The sequence below is a fragment of the Echinococcus granulosus genome (genome assembly GCF_000524195.1).
Source record: "Echinococcus granulosus chromosome Unknown EG_S00015, whole genome shotgun sequence".
NCBI classification, from domain to species: Eukaryota; Metazoa; Platyhelminthes; class Cestoda; order Cyclophyllidea; family Taeniidae; genus Echinococcus; species Echinococcus granulosus.
The window spans coordinates 364,246-385,690 of record NW_020170395.1 but is presented as its reverse complement, the minus strand read 5'-3'; the positions used below and the strand labels follow the sequence as shown (position 1 = coordinate 385,690).

The 21,445-nt window shown below is 43.0% G+C and overlaps 1 protein-coding gene across 1 annotated transcript; it reads left to right on the top strand. All coding sequences in view use genetic code 11, as the record gives it.

The window, feature by feature from the left end:
* Positions 1–1,140: 1,140 nt before the first annotated feature.
* Positions 1,141–20,711, top strand: EGR_03051 (Radial spoke head-like protein; the record flags this gene model as incomplete). Its single annotated transcript, XM_024492300.1, has 30 exons — positions 1,141–1,224; positions 1,262–1,380; positions 1,410–1,482; positions 1,515–1,658; positions 1,689–1,871; positions 1,911–2,263; positions 2,298–2,490; positions 2,702–2,786; positions 2,822–2,944; positions 4,349–4,695; positions 5,719–5,895; positions 7,306–7,409; positions 7,490–7,811; positions 8,256–8,317; positions 8,580–8,721; positions 9,462–9,690; positions 11,344–11,441; positions 11,507–11,544; positions 11,618–11,709; positions 13,958–14,262; positions 14,521–14,790; positions 14,865–14,957; positions 15,640–15,801; positions 16,277–16,398; positions 16,431–16,611; positions 16,643–16,955; positions 17,263–17,426; positions 18,018–18,325; positions 18,786–19,034; positions 20,480–20,711. The coding sequence occupies 30 exons, from the start codon at positions 1,141–1,143 to the stop codon at positions 20,709–20,711; spliced, it is 5,367 nt and encodes a 1,788-aa protein (XP_024353226.1).
* Positions 20,712–21,445: the final 734 nt, after the last annotated feature.

The following is a 21,445-nucleotide window of genomic DNA, read 5'->3' as shown; positions in this document are numbered from 1 at the left end:
CAACCAAGAAGGCGGACGAATGCAAATAATTCAATGTCGACCACAAGAACGACGAGTAAACATTGGTAAGTTGATAAGTATTACAAGTAGACTACGAGTAAGAAGGCAGTAGAAAGCCGGATTTTTTTACGCTCGGGTATTGGTCATAAATAAGCTTATCTAAGTGGATGAGAGGACCGTGACTGTGTTTTAGCATTCCTCAAATTCTGATTTTAAAAGTGGAATGTATATGAAACAAGACTTGAAAAGAGGTTAAGAGAGCATAAGTGGGCGGGAGACGCTAAACACAACGCGAAGCAATAAAAGGAAAATTATGCTGCAATACAGCAGTGTCGATCAGTGCATGAAAAAGGCTCGAGCACTACTCCAGGAATTACCGTTTGAAAAAGTGAAACGAGCAACTAGACGGGTACCACGCTAGAAAGAATTCACGATTGCTAACACACATCAAACACGTAAAAAGCATCTTATATTTGGGTAACACAGGTATACGCGGGTTAAACATAGCTTTTCAAGGACTCCGGAAGAACGAAGAGATTACGAAAATTTCCGATAATAATAAAATAAGCAATTATGACAGACACACAAGAGCACAGTCAAGCAAATGCACAGAGCTCACCACTTTCCTTTTCCAATTGGCTCTGATGCCGAGTCAACGATGCTAAGCGCGCAACGTAGGCGTTGTTAAACTATTCAGGTTCAAAATGCACAAACGCGTATTAGCCCTAAATGCGAACGCCAATTGAAACATAAGGGTTATCTAATGAATGGCCAGGTACTTTAAAAGAAAAAATACGCTTCCTTAATTTATTTTCAAAAAAAGCTTCATGTACCCGGAACAACTGAACCCCAAAAGTCCCAACTCCTGTCAGAAGTAGATCTCCTAGATTGACGTGCACAGTATTATTCGAAGGAAAATGGGTGACATGTAGAAAGTAAAAGGCCAAAATTACGCACCGACTTAAATAACTTTTCCAATACTCAGTTACGCTACAAGGTAGTTATTAATAAATTTTGTGAATACGTTTTAATACACCAATTTAGGCATATTATTGGGTAGAGGAATCGGCCCAATCAGATATCTGGCACGTTTATTTTCGTATCACGACTCCTTTCTTACTTAATTCGTATGTCAACTAAATGAGTCTAGAGGATGTGGTGAATTGTTTACAGAAAATATTTTCTCCACTAACATCAAATGCTGACCGCACGCTATGCCACCAGGTTTTAGTATTTGTGACCACCAAACACATATGTTAAGGTTACGGAGGATTACAAAGAATCGGGTTTTAAGTTAGGCGATCTTGAATACTTCTGCTCATCAGAGCAGGAAGCCCCTGTGATACTTTTCGGCCTCAAATGTCTCGAACACAGAGTGAAGTATGACCCTATTTCTCTAGTTACTATAGACGGAAATGGGCGGCTCTGACCACGGAAGAAAAGCAGGAAATTCGTCACTGTATATGCCGCTTTGTCACCAATGTACTGTTGTAATAAGTGCAACATTTGTTTAGGTTGACAACATGATGTGCCGAAACAGCGAAAGCAATGCTGTCTGTCTCTCTGTAACCCAAATATTGGTTCACTTGATAAAATGTGAGTGGCCTCAGAAGTGGCCATTAATGATTTCAGAGCTTATTAACATAGGAAAGAATGGGGTAAGGTCCATTTGCAGTTCCACTGCCTAGATACTACAATCTCTCGTCGTGTTTGATATTTTTCGTCGACTATCAGAAGACATTTTATTCTTTCCCGACGTTCCTGTTAAACGCCGTCGCGAACTATGCGCGGTGCTTTCGGACAACGTGCCGCAAATCACAAATTTTGCACTTGATTCTATATTTTCTGCCGTCAAGTTTCATACGTCGTTAGTAAGTTGAGTTTTGTTTTGTCTCATTATAATACCCAAGGAAATTGACTTCAACGAAGACACGGTTAATGCTCTGCGGTCAGCACTTATGCTTCTATCCACGCTCTTTGAATGGTGCAACCTAATGCCCCTAATTGAGTGGAGGGCTCCCGAACAGTTTCCCTCGTCCTTGGAAACCGTACGGAGTATTCAACTCCTTCTTCTTCTTCTTCGTCTCCCAAAACTACGCATTGAAGCAGCTGATATCTTGGGTGTCATGCTCACCAAGAAGCAGTCCGATGCGGTAGCAGAAAGGAACAAGTCGGTTGACAACACTCTCGCATATACCCATTTCTTCGCATTTACCGTCCCCAGCGATCAAAACCCGATTGATATAATTCTAGACATTTCCAGGTAATTTTAAACCACTGAGTTTATCATTGACTAGATCTGCATTTACCATGACGGAGTTCGACGAGAATGCCTGTAAATTTATGCGTCGATGGTCGGAGGTGATTTCCCTATTGGGTACTCAGGTTGTTGACGACTGGGCATATTTCGAGGGCAAGGGTCCAGCTGCTCTTAAGGCTTTTGACCTTCTCATCCAGGCAAACGTTTTTGCTGCTGCTCATCCTTCCAGAGTAGGTCAGACTGATATTGACTTCGATCTTTTCTCTCCTTCTAGTCATTCGCTATCTCGGCAGGGGCCTTCTTCAAAGCGGTTTTATGCTCCAAACGTTCTATACTTTTATCTTTGCTTGCTAAGTACATGCCGAAATTACTACCAATTTGGATGGACAACATGGTTATTGTAAGGGAATTTTTTGTACTAATTCTTTCTTGACTCCTTAGCGATCGTTTCCCGCTACCACTGATCCTGTATCCTCCTGGTTTTACGCAAACTGTGAAAAGGATGACTATTCAGACTTCCTGACCAGTATGTCCATTGTGTGTGACATCGTACATCTGTAGAAACAAGAAGCTACGTAAAATTAAACTGCCTTCTTTTTTCCGCATCTCTGTGGCCCACAGAGGTTCTGCGCTATCTAATTGATTGGCACAAGCGGATGCTGGGGGAAGTTCCTAAGCCAGAAGGTACGTTGGACTTTTACCCTTTGTCCTGTTCGAATGATTTGTGTGATCGTTACAAGTTTTTGGTGAAGGGTATAAGAAGGGCCCTTTATGGATTTGTTTAGTGATAAGCTTTTAAAAACACCTACTGGGTACTTGCTCAAGGAGTGGTGTAGCATTTTTTTGGGCGTTTATACTGCCTTGCGCATTTTTAAATTTAATATGGTAAATTTAGAGGTCTCCACCAAGTACTACTTTAGGTTTTGTATCCTTTCGGTTTCACTGGAAAGGACTTCATAACCTATTTCTCCTATCTACATTGACATTGTAAACCCTAGATATTGCATGGTTTTCTGCAAGAATGGCTTAAGCCATTTGCTGCTTTCTGGTATCTTCACATGGTGATATCAAGTAATTTCGATTCCACCTAGATTTTTGAAAATTGTGTATTGGCTAATAGTTGAGACATACCAAAAGGTTGCACTTGTAAATACCAGTGGTGATTGTAACGACGAGTTTATCACCCTTATTGTGTAAACTTTTATTGAAGTTAAAAGGCGGAATGTCGCAGTATCACGATACTTACATTATAACGGCACTTTCTCCTTTCGCTATTTGCAGTTATTGTCTGCACCATGTCGAATCATTGAATTGGCCACTTTTTACATTTCAGAATCAACCTGCAGCTAAAGTTAAATTCTTGCTTTTGTCGACGTTAAAACTGTATCTTACGCCGTTTATTCATAATTTGTCATTTTTGCCTTCAGAAATCTCAAATCTCGCTCTCTCATGGCATTTATTTTCTTGATTTTGGTTTTCTGATTTTGTTCTTGTCCTTTGAATTTTTTGCAGTCGATTTACTTCATTATTTAGCGACAGCACGGCCTAACATCCTTTTTTCTAACTTTCCACTAGATCAATTAGTAGTTTTTTCTGCGTTTCCTTCAGAGATTTAATCTTTCCGGTTGTTTGATGCTGGTTTTTTGTGCATTCTGTGGCCCTTTTTTTATCATTGGTCTTGTGTTCCAGTCTTGGTAAAATATCCTGATATTTGGCGGTAAGCACTGATGCGTCGAAACCAGCGGTCCCACCTCGAACGAATCGCAACCATTTTTCTGTGAAAGATACACGACTCAATTTTACCGTGATTTTCGGCGCACCCTGCATTCTTTCGAAAACGCCCTAGTCGTACTTCAAATCTTGGTGTTTTATGCGCTCTGACGCACACTCGACCAAAGCTTTGCGTTGGTGTCCATTTGCTTCACATTCCGACGGCATATTACCATCGTTTTGCTCTTGCTTATCGTCTTCCTTAATTGAACTCCCCCATTTGAAGTTTCACCACCTTCCTGAAGGTTGGCTTGATCTCTGACATCTAATAGCTTCATGCGCCAACAATTGAGCAAGCTAAATTTTTTCTTACAATAGATTTGATTATCTCCTCCCAACCTTTCATCAGTCGCACCTCTGACCTAATCCGACAATGGGAGGCGCTAAGCTTTGCCATGGACAAGACCGTGGCCTGTGCCTACTCTGGCAATGTGCTTACCTCCAGGATCGCTGCCGTCAATACACCCACACCATTAACGTCACCAGCGGAGCGGGAGGCAGGTCAAAGCATCCTCCTCGCTCACATCCGCTACTGCTTCGCTAACACTGTCGCCGACCTCCCCGCTGATCCCGGAATGAGGCAGTACTACCTCTCCGTCCTCCACACCCTCGTCATCAGTTGTACGGAGGGAAGCCCAGAGTTTGCTCTCCATCTACTAATGCAGGTGCGTTTTAAGGTACTATTTGATCGCGGAATCAAGGGCTCGCTTCATTAACAAGTATACCGTTTCACCATTTTACCATCCTTGCATCCTGTTTAAACTGACCAATAACAGATCTGTGGGTGGGAGACGATGAAAACGTAATGGATTTCTCCTTTCGCAACTTGCTGAATCAAAATTGAATGTTTTTAAACTTGTTTTGTACCTATGAGTGAAATTGATGGATGATGGTGGCCATGCTATTCGAGAAGACGTGGATTTCATTATTTCATGTTATGGGAGATTGTTATTTTAAGTGTTTCAGTGCCTTGTTTCCACCAGCCGGTTAGCGGTGTAGCTTAGGGGGTTGTGGGAGAGTGGGGAATGAGTAAATCGTAAAAGGTGGCTTTTGACCGGTAAATCAATGGTTTTTAGTAGACTTATGAATGAAGGTGTTATTTAGGGGAGGTTTGAACCCGAAGGTTCTACTGCAGCTATGGGTTTATTTCTTCAAGTTCGATGGATGCTTTTGCCCTTTTAATAACACAACGGCCCAATAATATTGACAGATAGCCAAGCCGCATTGAAATGCGTCTTCTACAGCTTGCTGAGTGAAAATTTGATGTTCATTTGCCACTGAATTGTGTGAGGGTTGTGGTTTGTAGTGACCGAGATACTTTATAAGACGCTACTTAGCTTGTAGGCCTGGGTGTAGCTCTGTAGTAAGACTACGGAAGGGCTGGGATACTGGGGACACAAATGGCATAAGCAGAACTCCATGTTAATGACGCGGAGACTGAATTGGGTTTGACTGAAACTATGTACATATCCGCCGTCTTCGCTACCGGCGCTTTCGGTTCAGCGTATTATTCGCCATGTTATTAGAACAGGTCTTCCATATCCTTGGTTTGTTTTCGAAATTCCGATAATTGTTTACCAAATTAGAATTTTCCAAGCCGTCTTGTGTTTAATTTAATGGGAAAAGGGAAGGGAAGGCGCATTTATTACCTACCCGTGACATTGGTCTTTTGCTGCTTTTCTTTGTAGGACTTTGCCACCCTGCGCTACAGCCCCTACGTGGTGAGCACCGGGCGGACCGCCGCCGTCGCTGCTCCAAAAATCCCCAAGTACCTCAATATTCGTTGCCAGAGTGTGCGTTATCTGCACATGTGCGTCGGAGTCAATGTCTTTCGTCTTGTCCGTGCCCAAACCTCCGCCATGCTGGTTCGTGTAACCCTCAAATTAAACAGTGATGGATATTCCCACTTATTCCCCAATTTCTATTCGTTTTAAAATTTCGACTTATCTTCTATGACCTGAGCAGCGGTATCTGTGTGACACTTGGCTCGTTTTTCTTCTGTTCGAAACCGATCTCCTTTTTTTCGCATACATGTCTAGGTGCCATAAGTTTTCAGTTCCATTTTTTGCAGCTAGCAATAAATCTTTTTGGTCAAAGGTGAACTTACCTCCTGTCTGATAGGTTGAACTTTTGTATAACACGCAATTCATTTTTATCCTCCTATACCATAACTGATAATATTCGTCCTGAAAGTGCTTTAAATGCCATTACTTTTTCCAATTGATCTTAATCCTAGCCTTTCTTAAAGTTCAAGGCCTCCGCAGCGAAAAAGTGTAAGAGGTTTGCGCTGTGTCACTTGACCTCATTTGGAGGGCATTTATGTGGCCTTCACAAGAACCCTCTTCCTTCCTTAGCTTCTTTTCTTCATATCGATATGGAGAAATCAAGCCTTCTTGTTTCCAGAATGCAATGTGAATGCAACGCCCCAGTCATATTTGAAGACATCAGGAGACGAACGGGGCTAAATGCATAACTTACTTAGCGTACAGAATGGATAGAAAATTGTTACCGTAGATGGTGTTAGTAGATCCCCACGCAACCAGTATGGAGGCTGAATGGTGCAACGCTCGTCTCATATGGCTACCAGTGCAACTAAGACGCCTGTCATTCTGCCTCAATATATTGCGTCTGATCGCCATTTAAAGGGGCATCATTACTAGACAAAGCAGGGTCTTGTCTGGCTGCAATGAAATCACACAATCGCAATCGCACTTAATGAATACCGTGGATTTTCAACTACATCTCCTGATTGAATTTTGTTCATCACAGGAAGGTTTGCCACTCAAGGGTAAGCTTTTTTCCTCCTTTAACACTTTCCTCAATCGGTTGCAGTTGACATCCATCTGCCCTGATCGCTTCACAAGGTTTTGCAAACATGATGATATTTCCAGTTGAAATCTGGATCAATTCTGGACTTTCGGATGCTTTAGCTAACTTCCCTAGTCATCGTGCTGAGAGATTTCCACCTTTTATCCAAGCTTAGCTGTGCAATTCGGTTCCTCCTTATGGGCTGATAAAAAGGGCTGGTGAAGTAGTGACAATTTTTCTTGGCCCCCCTTGTTTACTCCTTGTGACGGAAGTGCCCCTTCATCTTTCTAGTCTCGTTGCAAGTCTATTACAAATTTTGCACTAAATTTGTTTTAGTTACAAATCCTTGCAGGTAAAAGGCCAGGAATAGACTACTTCAAAACGCCTTTTTGCACAAGTTAAACATAAAGATTGAGCGCATTCCCCTTACTACGGAATTTAAGACTGTTTGTTTTCTCCATTCCTAGCCTTACTTCGACTCCTTCTGCTCCGAGCTCAACGATATTTGGACGAACGGGCATGGAGGGCTGGGAGAGCGGTGTCTTCTCTTGGAGGTTATCATATATCTAGCGTAAATCTGTCTATCTCCTACATGCTTCTTCCTTGTTATTAGGTTTGCCTTCTCATTTACCCTCCGCCTGCCATTTGCAGACTACGTCTTCCCTGCACCTTTGCGGAGCAACGAGAGAAGCTAGCCACTATACTTGCCGGCGTGCTTACGGAATGGAACAAGTCTGAGAGTCCCCTCGTGGTCTTTGGAGCTAAGAAGGCGGAGAGTCAGGAGGAGGAAGAGTCTAAGGGAGGGGTGGATAGGTTGCTGGAGTACTTTGGCCTCGCGATGGATGCTGACGAGATCTTAGGAAGTACGGACTTCCTCGCGGAGAGGGTTGCTACTCGTCTAAAGTTGCGATGGATCTCGTTAGCCACTGTTGCCATCATGCGTCAGTTGAATGGGGCTCTTTCTCCTGAGCAGGTAAGTTCAATGCAGAATAGTGTTTCTTACAATTCAATCATTCTGCTGATAAACTGTAAGTAGCAATCACGGACTTCGTTATGGACTTCGACCGGCTTCACGTTTTAATCAGCCATAGTTAGGATGGATATTGTCACGTGTTTGCTCTAGCTGTCTTCCTTGGTCTATCCGGAATGTTTGCATTCTATTCTGATCAGTCGACCTAGCTATCGCCCTCACAACCCTCCACTTTGCAGTGTGTACTGGTTGATCGTGGTTTGGACTGAGGCTCTTAAAAAACTCATGTGCTCTGCTTTCCCCCAAAGTTGTTTCTGTGCGGATCCATATTCTGGCCAAATCCTGTTGTTCGTGCATTAGGGTTTTAGTTCAAATAGTTCGATTACGGTTAGGCTAGGACAGAACCAGTTTGGATACCTAGTATTTCCATGCCTTCTGTTAACCTAGATGGAAAATGTGTCCGTTCCCCTGATCGAGACGTTGGTCATTCCTGCCTTCAATCTGCTTAGGTAAGTCCATTTATTTCCTTTCAATGAACTCTTAAAAACTCGATTCCCGATTCTTTCGTATTCACCACGACGCATGATGGGGAATCTTCCCGTCAATTATATGTTTGTGTACTGCTTGGTGTAATCGTAGCCCTCGAGTTATTCTAAAACGCGTATCTGTAAGACACAGGTTTTGTTGAGCAACCACGGATCTAACAGTACTGTCAATGACCTGTTAGTACGTCATCTCTATTGCTAGTTACTTCATTGCCTGAATTTCCAGGACCTTGAACATGCTTTGGCAGCCGAGGACCGCACAACACTGCCACCCCTCAATGCGATCGGTGCTGGAGGTGACGTATTTTGACATGGCTCTGCAAGCGAACATCAAGTTGAAGAACCCGGTCAAGAACTCCGATCCCGAGGTAGATGGTCTGTTAAATATTGATTCAATGGAAATGATTCTCTAATATTTAAGTCTTTCATGACGTCCTCTGGTCTAGTTGTGTTTCATAATGTGTTTCATCAGTAGTCCATTACTTTTCTTTGACTCTATTTGAAGTGTATTGGCGCGATGGGACGGTTGCACGCGTTTCGTTACCATCCGAGTGGTGCTCCCATCCTTGCCTAACAACTCAAGGAATCGGAGTATACAAATGCGATTAAGGAAATTTTCTAATAAGCTTCGGGTTCCAGGTGCTGTGTTCATGGGGCTGATTGTTGTGCTGGTGGGCTGGGCACTACTCCCATTGGGATTGTCGCTGACAGACTTGAGGCGATCTTTGATACTTTTATAATGTCCAAATGTCTTACTGCTGAGTGGCTGAACTTCCCATTACTGTGTTGTGTTTGAAGTCCTCTATGATTGTCAATACTCGCGGTTCGAGATTCTGCGGTTTTGTCCAGAGGGCACGTCATTTACCACCACGCACTAGTGCATATACACACACTACCGCTTTGCCTGGTATCTTTACTGTGTCTGAACTGGGGCGTTGGAGTATGCGCCGACTATTGGCAACGGTATAGACTTGTCACTTACTACTTCCTGCGTTACTCCCACAGTATTCCCTTGTTTTAATTGTAAAATAAGATATTTTGGTTTGACGTGGGCGCCCCCCTTGTGGTAGTCGTGAGTCAAAATACTAGTGGATTGTCTTCCACCTAGAGCCTTGTGACAGTCGTGTACCATGAGATATCGGAGGACTACATGTCCAAACTGCAGTCCTTTCTGGCGCAACTCTATGAAGCCACCATCCACATCTGCGACCTCGTGTTAGCGATCACATCGAGTCGTTTCTACGCTCTACCTACGGATCAGCTAAACCAGCTGCTCTACAACTATGTTTGCCCCAGCATCGACTCCATGCCTGATTTTCGACTGCTCCAGCTACTGCGTGAGTCTTTCCCTTCCTTTATTCTGTTGCTGCTTACGAGTCTTGAGTGCTAGTTCCCAATCATTTAAGAGTGACAAGGCTTAGTTTTTCTGCACGATAGATCGTTGTCCTCATAGAACTATTTTTTGCAAAGTTGCATGTTTCGCGATCAAATTGTAGGGCTTTAATTCATCAGTGAACGAAGTGCTTTGTTGGAGATGGAACCGAAATTGATTTCACCATCAAACTTCACGGGATTTCTTACGCCTGGAATACGAGGTACGCAAGTCTGGTGGTAGCTTCTTTGATGGCACATGGAGGTGCTCCATGCCATCGTATTTAAGGCCAAATTTTGGGGCTTATGTGTAAAGTAATGGAATCTGAACGTCATTAGCAGGGCTCAGTTATCGACTGTGATCGAGAATGTGGTACATCTGTCTTTGAGTGATTCATCATCGGGGTAAGGTTTCTAAGCTATTTCGGAGCGGTGGGTTCTACTGCCACACCTTCCCTAGACGTCATACAAATTTTACTAGAAGAGTTTGCGTTTTACGAATCCTCACAAATTACAGCAAGTCATTACAGCGAACCACGCTGGAAATTGTACGGATTTCTTTAATTACCCGAAGTCTAACCACGCCTCACTCAGCATGAATGTAATTGGATCTGAGAACTGTACGAGATCCATCATAATCTTCCAGATATACGAGTACTTCTTGAAAAAGCTGCCCTTTGGATAAAATAATGATTGCCCCCAAAATCATCTCTGCATCCAGTGGACATGATTTTTCATTTATGAAAGGCAAAAGCGTAGCGCCTCTCCATATTCCAACGAGTCGACAACGAGATTACATCGAAGTAGAATCTTCTTAGCTAATGTTCCAAGGAGAAGTGAGAGGCATAACAAGCGCACTCGTTGTGGAACATTGCCCAACTCTAAGCATTGAAGTTCCCAACGCCAATAGGGGATACGTTGAATGTCCCCCTCCGAAAGCTCCGAGATGCACCAATGTCAGTAATTATCTTGGGATCGTCTTCTCTGTTTTACACTTAAATGCGGTTTACTAATAGCAATAATTGGTAGCGCAGACGTTGCTTAGAAAGGAGAAAAAGGTGATTAAAAGTCTGCGGTTTTCAGCATGGCTCGCTGCTGCAACTTTCATTTTGTATGAATTATTAAAATTAATGGGAATATATATTTTTAAGTACAGATAGATATGTTCCAGTCTGTCGGTATGATAATCCTCATTGTTTTTTGCTATTTTCCTCCTATTTTGAACCCTCATGCCCCAACTATAAACCTAGCTTAACTGAACTTTTGAGCTTCTCATGGGAATTACCCATATAGTATTTAGAAGAGTGTGGCATGCGGTAGCAGAAGTATGCCCCAGAAATGCTTCAAACAACTTCATTTTGGTGATGAATCACTCAAAGATAGATGCGTATTTTAAGGAGTTTTCTGCAAATACTTAATTTTATTACAATTTTACACCAGCTTCTTTTGTTACTACATAAAATTAAAGCAAATACCGTTTCACTGCTCTGCTCCCTTCTTACTTTGAGCGTTGCTTATGGTGCTCCCCATTGTCATCCTTCCTCTTCTTCTTCGGCCAAAACGAGTCTTCCCATTCCTTGGAGCTATCAATAATCTCATCCTCTGTCTTACTGTTTCAGGCCACTTGATAATTCCCTATGTGCGCTTTTGTCCCGCCGAACATATCGGCACTGCCATTGTTCCCCTCATGCCTTACATTCTCGACGCGCTTTTCCAGGTAAAACTTCTCAAATTCTGCTTGTTTTTTCTTCAAATAATTCAATCAGGCGATTTGTGTTTTAGAAAGTAAACAAGAGCTGGGCCGTTATCAAGCTTGTCAAGTACGTTTTTCCGAAGGGGGATGAGTAATATTCTCTTTTGCTTTCTTCTGTCACCATCATGTTTTTTTTGCAGCAAAGACGAGGCTGATGAGCAGGAGGCAGTCAAAGAGATCTTCATTGAAGAGACTGTTCGCTCACTCTCGACAAGCCTGATCGAAATCACTCGTAAGTTACTTGAAGAGTTAATTAATATCTTCTTTTTGCGTTGTATTTTTTACCAATCGTTCCTACCACTTTTCTAGCTTGAAAGCTTGTACGCTCCTTTATCAATTGCTTGGGCAGCATTCCTGCAACTTCAGCAGCTATTCACTCTCGAGGTTCCTTCTGCACATGTAGTGGTCGTGCCTGTAGCCATCCGGCTGTTCAGGGTGTTGTCCATTCGTCACGCTGATAATACCACTTTTGGGCCTTTTAATTCACTCCAAGGAGACACTACAAGAGAGAACCTTGTATCCCTTACTACGGACACGTGGTAAAAAGGTTGAATTTGTGCTCGCGGCACACATTCACCCAGTCTAACGTAAAGTATATGACAGCTTAAAGTGCTGAGTACTACCGTACATGCGAGGAGACAGCCATGAGGAAATTTTTTACATTCAACGTCTTGAATGGGGACGTCGCTTTCGAAAACAGTTACTCTCATTGGTTTGTTACTTCAAATGGTGGGAAAAGGGAAGAGAAGCCTTTTGTAAGGATATGAATGCGAATCAACTAAAGTACCGCCAGTTTAGTTGAAAAGTGTTATGGCATTCACTTGTTGACCTAGTCATCAGTTGACACTCATTGGTTGTGCGGTCGAAATCATATGGAAGGCAGGACAAGAATTCTTTTAAAAAACAAGGGCCCTTTGAGAAGACTCTTTGTTATTCAGATTGTGTAGTAACCACCTCTGTGGTCTCAGTAGTGTGTTGTCATTGCTGTTTTCTTACTGTTTTTTCTTTGTTATCGGTTTAAAACCTTTAACCCGCCTGTGGGGTATTCGGGACAGTACGTATTACCGACTTTGATGCATTTGTAACATGGGGATTTTGCAACCACTCTTACTCCGGAGCAATGCTTTTTAAACGTGGTCGCAAATACAATCGTTTTGCTAGAGGAAATCGCTCATATGTCATACCCCTTTCACATTTATCGTTCCAAATAGAATTTCCAATGCGCTGAAAATGTTCGGCTGTCACTCATGTCTTCTGAATGTCTCAACATTATGTGCCCCTTCTTGAACTTCATTAGGCACAATCATCGTCACCATCGCCAGAGTAGAAAATTTTGTATTCAACTGAGGTCGAAAACTGCGACTTGGGTCGAGTCTGAGCGAGATTAGAACCACGGTTCCTTAAATTAGCGTCGCTGCCACTACCACCATATTCCTATTGTTGTTGGAGTCGAACAAAGTAAAAACCACGTAAACACCAGCTACTGATTAACCATGGACAACGTTTCATGCCACCTTTGCAGTTCAAACTGGGTGCTCTTGTGAACTGACCACTGTTTCTGCTACTTTAAATTCATCAATTTGTGGTTATCGCTGGGAATTGGGTAAGGAAGCGGATTATACACAAGTGCCAGAGGTTTCATTTGGTTTAAAAATAAGTATGGGTGAGAACTTCGAGCTGAGGTGTTTCAGGCAATTCTGACCTGGTCAACACGTGCTATTTCTATCATCATTTTTTCCTCTATTCCTACTCATGCGCTATTACTATAGAGAGGCTGTTTAGCTTTGCATTCCTCAAAGTGAGTCGCTATCTTGAGGTTTATGCATGGGTGGTACTGGGAGGAAGGTGAGGGAAAAGGTTTGTAAAAACACATCACTTTCCGTTATTTGTTTCGAAAAAAAAATCCTTGAGTGAAGCAGTTTAGAAATTCGGCACTTCGAAATCACCCACGAAGGAACTTCATTGGTGTTTCTTCCTGATTGGTATATCGGTGCAGGAAGAAAACTCGGTAAAAGTGTTGGCGGTTTTGCCAAGTGAAAGACCGGTGAAGGCAAACTGGAACACCAGTTTGAGTTGATTCAGATAACGCAGACTTCCTCGTGATTTGCAGTTACTGCTATCGCTAATATTCTTTTGTTTGTACACAGGGCGAATTAAATGAAATCGTCAACACTATTATTCATGAGTTCTTATTATTACTGTCGGAAATTTTTGAAAGGAGTCGCAAACTTCTCTTCTCTGGTGCGAATTGATACTTGCCCATGGGACGATGTTTAGCTTTACCCTCCTCAAACCTGATTTGCTTTTCATTCATGATTGTTGGTGCCGATTACCGAGTACCACCAAGAAAGAGGTTTCCAAATGAAATGATCGCCAATTTCGCTTTTTGTATGGGGCAAAGTTTTCCGGAATGTCATTTCGTTGACTGACCGATTTCCATGGTATGTCAGACTTAATCAGGAATATCATTTTTTCCCCAGGCACTCTGCTGGCATTCACAGGGGCACGTGCGCGACGATCGGAAGACGCGGATACGGAGGGGGCGGAGGTAGTGGAAGGTGAAACTGAGCAGGAGGGAGAGATGGGGGTGGCGGCAGCGGCGTCAGAACCTATTGAGTTCGGTCCGGTGGCAAGGGCCTTTCTCATTGACTGGGGTGCTAGTGGCAGTGGTGGCCGTGGAGAGATGTTTGTTCGCATTGCCTCGTGGCTGACGGCGGCGGTCACTTGGCCTGACAGTAAAGTGTGCACCAAGGCTGCCACTCTTCTGGTCAAGGTCATAGACTATGTGAGTTGACATTTATTCAGTTGTCCACTCATGCGTATAACCTTTACTAGTGCTCTAAATTATTACTCACTTATTCCCCCTATCGTTCGTCTTCTAGTTGCCTGAATGGGCTGAATACGGAAAAAGTCATATGGATTATATACACTGACTTGAAATCGAATCTTGTTGTGTAATAGCTGGTCCATCATCCACGTGCTAGAAAGTAAATATTTAATACCAATTCAAGAAATGGTGAGTTTTTTTTTTCTGTCGCTTCAGACGCTACATAGGGACGGCCCAAGCACCCACCCCACATTGCCAGCCGAGCTCGCCTCCCAATTGTTGATTGGTGGGTTACGAGCCCTCCAAACTAATGGCCAGTTCCTGTCAGAGGTTGGGCCCCCCCTCTTCAATCTGGTCGGTCGCGCCGTCGCACTGATTGATGGGGGTCCTGAGGGAGTCACTGTCCACCTGGAACCCATTCTACTCTCCGCTCTGCGTAACTGTCAGGACACTACACCAGCCAGTCAGCATTCTGTGGAAATTAGGGTATGGTTTGTAGCTTAACACGATCTAAAGCATGGTTTATATATTAGGAAAACTTTGTCCTGATGTTTTTTTAGAAATACACAGAGTTGGTGTTTAATCGAACTAAAACGCCGTCAGAAAAGGTGCTTCGAGAGCGTTTGAAAACTTTGCTGAAGCCTATAATCGGGGTGAGCAATCATTTCCTTTCTCTGCTGCGCTCTTTATGATCTTCATCGGAAATTGGGGTCTTATCGACTATAATGCTTTCCAGATCTGTCTGAGCATTTGATTTAGCTGTGGGACCGAGTTCCCCCTAAAGACGCCATAAGACATACAAGTTAGGGAGTGATTTTAGTGCGAATGGACAAAAGGTTCGGCGATTGGAGGCATATATTTGCATGAACACAGGTCCATAGCACTAGTATTGGAACCGAGTTATGGAGGACCGCGAGGGCCCATGTGGAAGTGTGTACAGTTACAGCTTAAAGACATTGTGGACAGTTCCTCTATGGTAATCAGTTCTCAAGAAGTCAACTGCGCGACTTTTATAGCTTTTCTGTTCCGGTAATCAAAAAATTCAGCTATTCATAGCATCCATCCTCCGTCTGTGACCTGATGTACCATTTGAATAGCAGAGGATCGAGTTGTCCTTCAATAAGACGGGTTCTCAACCACTTCAACCAACGTGAGATTTGTATTATCCCTGAGGATGCCATAAAGTATATTATTTAATAAGTAACTTCACCACTAACACTTGAAAAGGCTGGAAGGTTATTAGCAGGTACGGCCACAGTAAGTCCTTATATTATCAGCACTGACTTTGATTCTGAAGTAACCTAAGGTACTCACATAGTCCCATTTTTGTGTCAGATTCCCTTGGCGGAGCAGCACAATCAAACTCTTTCGATCAGTGCGCTAGAACCACTAAGAAGGCCCAGTTTGCGTTCAAGGCGACGTCAACGACAGCGGCAGGAGGCGAGCGTGGGGACTCGCATTGAGCTGGCTGTCCAAGCGTTGGCTAGTCTCTTTGAAGTGGACTGAGGTTTGAGCATTTCCATCCCTGTCCTCCCAGGTCCTTGTGAGCTTGGGTGTTCAACTGCTTGAGACAAACTTTCTTGCGTCTGTTGCGTGGTTGTATTATAAGGAGTAAATTGTATGATGAACGTGGGCATGCATTTTCCGGTGGGTGGGCAGACTGAGTTGCGTGTCGGTGCCGTCTGCATGGCAGTGGGAGGGCGTGTGAAGGTGGTGCAGGGTGTCGACAGCTTTCATTCATATTCCCCCGATGGAGGGGGGGGATTGCATGGTGTCGAAATGTGCGGTGCTTTTTGTCAAAATCCCTAATTTCATTGTTCTGAACAGGCCTAGATTCCTTAAAGAACTATACTTACTGTAAACCAACTAATTCTAGCTCCCTAAAAAGTTAATATAAAAATACCAAAATGGGAATGCGAATGATATGTCAACCTTATGGTGATTTTGTTTTATCAACCCATTGAAAATGTAGGTCAACTCAAAAGAGTCAGCGCCTAAACAAAACCTTCGAGAGATGGGCGAATTAGGCCGTGAAGACATAACTGAATACAAGGAAAAACTCAAGACAATTTGTGGACCTTCGGGGCTTAGTCTGTAATTGCCATTCATGTAATAAAGACTTCCAGATACGATGCGCTAAAGAAATGCTTACGCAAATTCATCGCCGGAGAGTGCAAAGATATACAAGACACAGCAGACTTCATCGAGGATTTCCTGAACAATGAACCAAAATTTATAAGCACTATTGAGAGGCAGTTAGACGATATTGATCTAGGGTATTTGAGGGAGGAAAAGGCTGTTTTGGATGTAATTTTCCCATCAAGTCCACTACTTTTAGCAATTTACCAAAGACTCTGAGCCAGAAGATGAAGATATAATTGTTCAAGACATTCGTGATATCTCAAACATGCTTAAATGTACAGGCGAAGGTCTAGATCCGAGTGAACATTTCAAATTAAAACTTGCATTCAAAAAGATAATTGCAGATAACCCCATTGAGAGTATTAGATTTTGGGGAAAGATTTTTGGAACCCATAATGACTATTATATTATTGAGTGTCATCTTAGTAACTTTGATATTTCTGAGGACAATGTGAAGAAGGAGATTGTATCTGAAGATACTGAAAGTAATGGAAGGGGGTTGGATGAAGGTATTTCTAAATTTATCGTACTATAGTCATTAAAGTGATGCAGTTGTTCTTGGAGAATTAGCTAGCCTTAATATAATCTTTGGAAAGAATAGTCTAACAAACGATAATGAATAAAAATATTAAAGGACTGAGAAGAAGAATAGTGGAATGTTAGGCCCCAATAATTTTGAGAAATTTACAAGGCACTGTCAATTTTAGATGAGAAATTGTCCTTACACAATATTGCAGAAATGACCCATTTTGAAAGGGCATTTTACCCGTCATAACCTCCTTATTGTTTGCTATAATCCATCAAAAAACTTTGCAGATCCACCTCTTCCTAAATCGATTTGGAAGCCCCCGCCAGAAACACCATCGGAGGAGGTTGGCGAGGGAGTAAATTCGCGTGTTTACTTCGTGAGTAATCACCCCTGTGGGCCTTACTCGCGTCTCCCACATGCTGAACCGAAACACATCGTTGCCTCGAGGCTGGTGAGACTTCTCCCCTTCTTTTTCTCATTCTGGGTATAAGATGGTAGACCGCGTTTGAGGTACAAAATTTTAACATAAAGATTATTCCCAACAAATATTCAGGCATATTTATCAAAGAAGCTCATAAAGGAAGTGAATACGGGCAAATTTCATGTCCATAACATAGCCCAGTTTGAAAGCAACTAATTGTCCTTTACTTCTCAGTAGACTGCCTTGAGGGACATACAAATAAACATGTGCATAGAAGAGTGAGGTCTTGCTATACCTTAAACTGATATGTTCTAAGTGATGCTGACTTCCATATATAAAAGGATCATAAACGTTGCTCAAAAAACTTCATTTTCTGACATAAAGTGCGACTGCGACGGGAACGTGTGCTAGCAGTTTTGGAGATGATCATCAGAACAACCGAAAAGTGACAAAGAATAGTAAAAATGGGGCAATTTTTAGGATACCAATTCTCATTGTCAATACTTATGGAAGTTAGGCATCTCGCATTTAGTGATCAAATAGTTGTATTTGATGGCAATAACTTCATCTGCATTTCCCTTTCGAACAAATTAAAAGCTCCTGTCATATTTGTCCTGGCAGATTTTCAGCCACTTCACCGGTGACCTCACTGTTAGTGTGGCTAGTTTCCCGCCCTTTCCGGGTACTGAGGCGCATTACCTACGTGCACAGATCGCACGAATCAGCGCGGCCACGCATTTAGCCCCTCGAGACTTCTATCGCCTTCGCCTAGACAACCATGGCGGCGATGAAGGCGAGGAAAGTGAAGAGATGGTGGAGGTGGAGTGTGAGGAGAACGAGGAGTATATAGCACAACCGGTGGATGAGATGGAGCTGGAGCAGTGGGTTCACTGTAGACCCTACATTTTGCCGCAAGGTCGGGTTACTTGGTAGGTTGGAGGCTCTCAGTCAGTCATCCCATTTAATTCTTCAATTCTTGTAACATCTATCCATGATCCACCCACTCAGCTCATTTTCATAAATTTGTTGTAAATTTCTTCAACCTCTTCGGTTCCATTCATGGGTTTCAGATTCAGCCAATTATTCCCAGTCCATCTAAATACTCATTAGCATTCTATTCCGCCCAAATCTGCAAACGTCTACTAATTTTATTCCAAATTAACTCCTTTTACACCCATCTATCCATCCTAAATTTAGCCTCTGTTCATCCTCAGTGAGACTCTCCACTCCTTTCAGATTTCTCTGCCCATCTATCCGTTGCTAATTAATCTACTCACCTTTATTTCTTTAAATCGAAGTCCAGCAGTTAACATTTACTCGTTCCACTCAATGTTGAGCCCAAAATTCAGCATAACCAAAACGCTTTCACTATTATCTCGAACCTTTTAGGTGGAATCCCCTTGATGCAGAGAGCGAAACCGAGTCCAACGGCGACAGTGGCGATGACACAGTGCCGCCTCCGCGGGGGCTTAATGTGGAGTCGCAGCCCGAGCTAGGTCCACCGATCCTCACTCCAATCACCGAAGATATCGAGGTGCAAGGACAGGTTCCCTGGACAATGCGACGCTATCTAGGAGGCCTCTATCTCCGCGTCTCGTCGCTCCTCTGGCCCGGCGCACACACGATTGCTCGAGAGGGGTAGGTGCTCCATCATTCACGTGGATTGTCAATGGGTGTCATGCACTCCATTCGATAAGTGCAATCTCCTTGATTTGGAAAGACAAAAAAGCAACATTTTTAGCGCATGAAGAAGGGAACATCTCTCCCTGGAAGTTCCATGGCAAAGTCTTGTCACGAAATTTAGGTATGGGAAACCGAGAGACCTCAAACCGCAACCACCAGCACCGAAGTTAGCGGAATGCATTTAAATTAGAGCGCTCGATTTATTACACAGTCACTGATTTTGGGTGAACACAGTTGAAGAATAAAACCCCAGATCTTATAGTTGAATTTGTTACTTGCGAGATTGCAAGTGGGTTGACCTGTGAGTTTTTATTGTAACGGCTGTTTTTACCCCTCGAAAGGAGGCGGTAAGATAAATTGGAACATTGCTTGTAACATCGAAACTGTGAAATCCTCAGAATTCTTAAAGAATGCCCAGACAGGGCTGCTCCACAAAGATGAATAACTAATCCAAGAAACAGGAGAGACACTAGTCCCCTCTATCCCAGAACAAAAGCCTTGCCTAGGAGATCGGCTGCAACTAGACGTTCACTGATGCGGATTTTAAGAAATGAAATGACAGCACAGTTTAAGACTTGTTAAAAGTATAAGTCCTGCTTTGATGAGGGAACACCCTACTTTGGTACATTTATTTGCCTCAAACACCTTAAATTTTATCAATAAAAGTATACAACTGATTTGGGAAGAAAAATAAGGGCGCCTTTACATAATTTTGCTTTTTACGAGAACCATTATGAGACAAAAGACAGTTTAGTTTTCATGGTCTAAAAAGGAACTTTACAACTAGTGAGAGTGCGCACTGATTTCAAAAGAGGACTACGTTTGACCGCAGTAAAGCATGACTCGAATAAACGCAGCTATTTATAATTTTTTGAAAGAAACTGGGTCTTGGTCATTTAGAAATTATTGTCACTACAGCTACTTTAGAAAATTGCAAAAAAGTGTATCCGTTTCCCACATTTTTAATTAATTCAATACAAGCTAATAAATTGCTCTAAATATGGTCCATGAAACTGGAGCAATGGTAAGCAAAAAGGCTGGTCCACAAAGGTCAAAGTGATCAAGATAGTACCGTTCCCTGCTTTTGTTTATTTATGCAACGGTATCGACGAAACGATTAGTTGATAAATTGCTAAGTTAATGGATATGCGGAGGGTCAATCGTTCCTTTCATACTCCCTGGCCCTCAAACCCTTGGAACGAATAGAGAGACTACGTAAAGGCACTTTTATTGGTAATATTTAGAGCGGGAAACGGAGGTCGGGGACATGTGGGTTGGTAACACTCTTTCACCTCGGGAAACTCTGACGAACTCTCCCCCAAGAGTTGCCATCAAGAGCTACCCGGCAAGATTTTGGTTAGTATTAATCGAATACTAAACGTGTGTGTTCATTTATGTAGGGCGTTTGAAAACATCTACGTTGGATGGGGCTTAAAAGCAACGGGTCCCGCTGGATTCCAGACATCTCTGCCTGCAGTTCAGTGCGAGACACTTGAGGAGCCAGTAGAGCAGACGGACCCTACGCCAGAGGAGGAGGCGGCAAAGGAAGAGGAAGGGGGGAGGGATGATGAAGAGGACAGCATCGACAACAGTGACGAAGATGATGATGACAAGGAGGAAGAGGAGGATTGATTGAAATGCGAACAGTTGAATCGCAGGTTCCGTAGGGCAATTTAAGAAAGAGACGTGGAACTTGCTACGCACATTGAGACTGCAATAGATATCACGAGCATATTAATGTAGACATTAGTCCATTGACTCACGACTCGCTTTCAATATGGGGAGTTAATACGTTGTCACGGGGTGGACAGGTATTATTCGGCATAGCTGGATTTGGAAACGGTTGTTAGTCACAATGCCTTTTGAGACATAATGCTTTTCTTTAATAATGTTCAGCCTTTTTAAGTAGAGCGGTAATAGTGGAGAAGATGGTTCCACCGTGAATTTACCTCAAACACCACGTCCGACACCACCAGTTATCAAAAAGCTCGACTTGACTGGATTCGCTTCCTTGTGGGCAGTTCGAAAGAATTTGAATCAGCATGCCTAGAGTAGAAAGAGTGACCCCTGTGTGCGATCCAATGAAAAATTGAAGTAACGTGGGACGTAGGAATTGATTGTTTTAGCATCAAGATTGTTTGCAGCATAACGAGCAAACTGCGGAGGGTTTTTAATCCTGTGGCTGGAAATGTGATAAACTGTCGGTGCTGTTGTGCTGAAAGAGTCGTAGGCTAGGACGGAGGCTCTACACTTCTGGGTGGTAGAGGTGAATTCCCGAAGTTATAGCTGAGGTAAAACTACTTGTAGTAGTTTTGCACCACATAGTACCATCTGAGGCAATACTTCCGAGTATGGACGCCCGAATG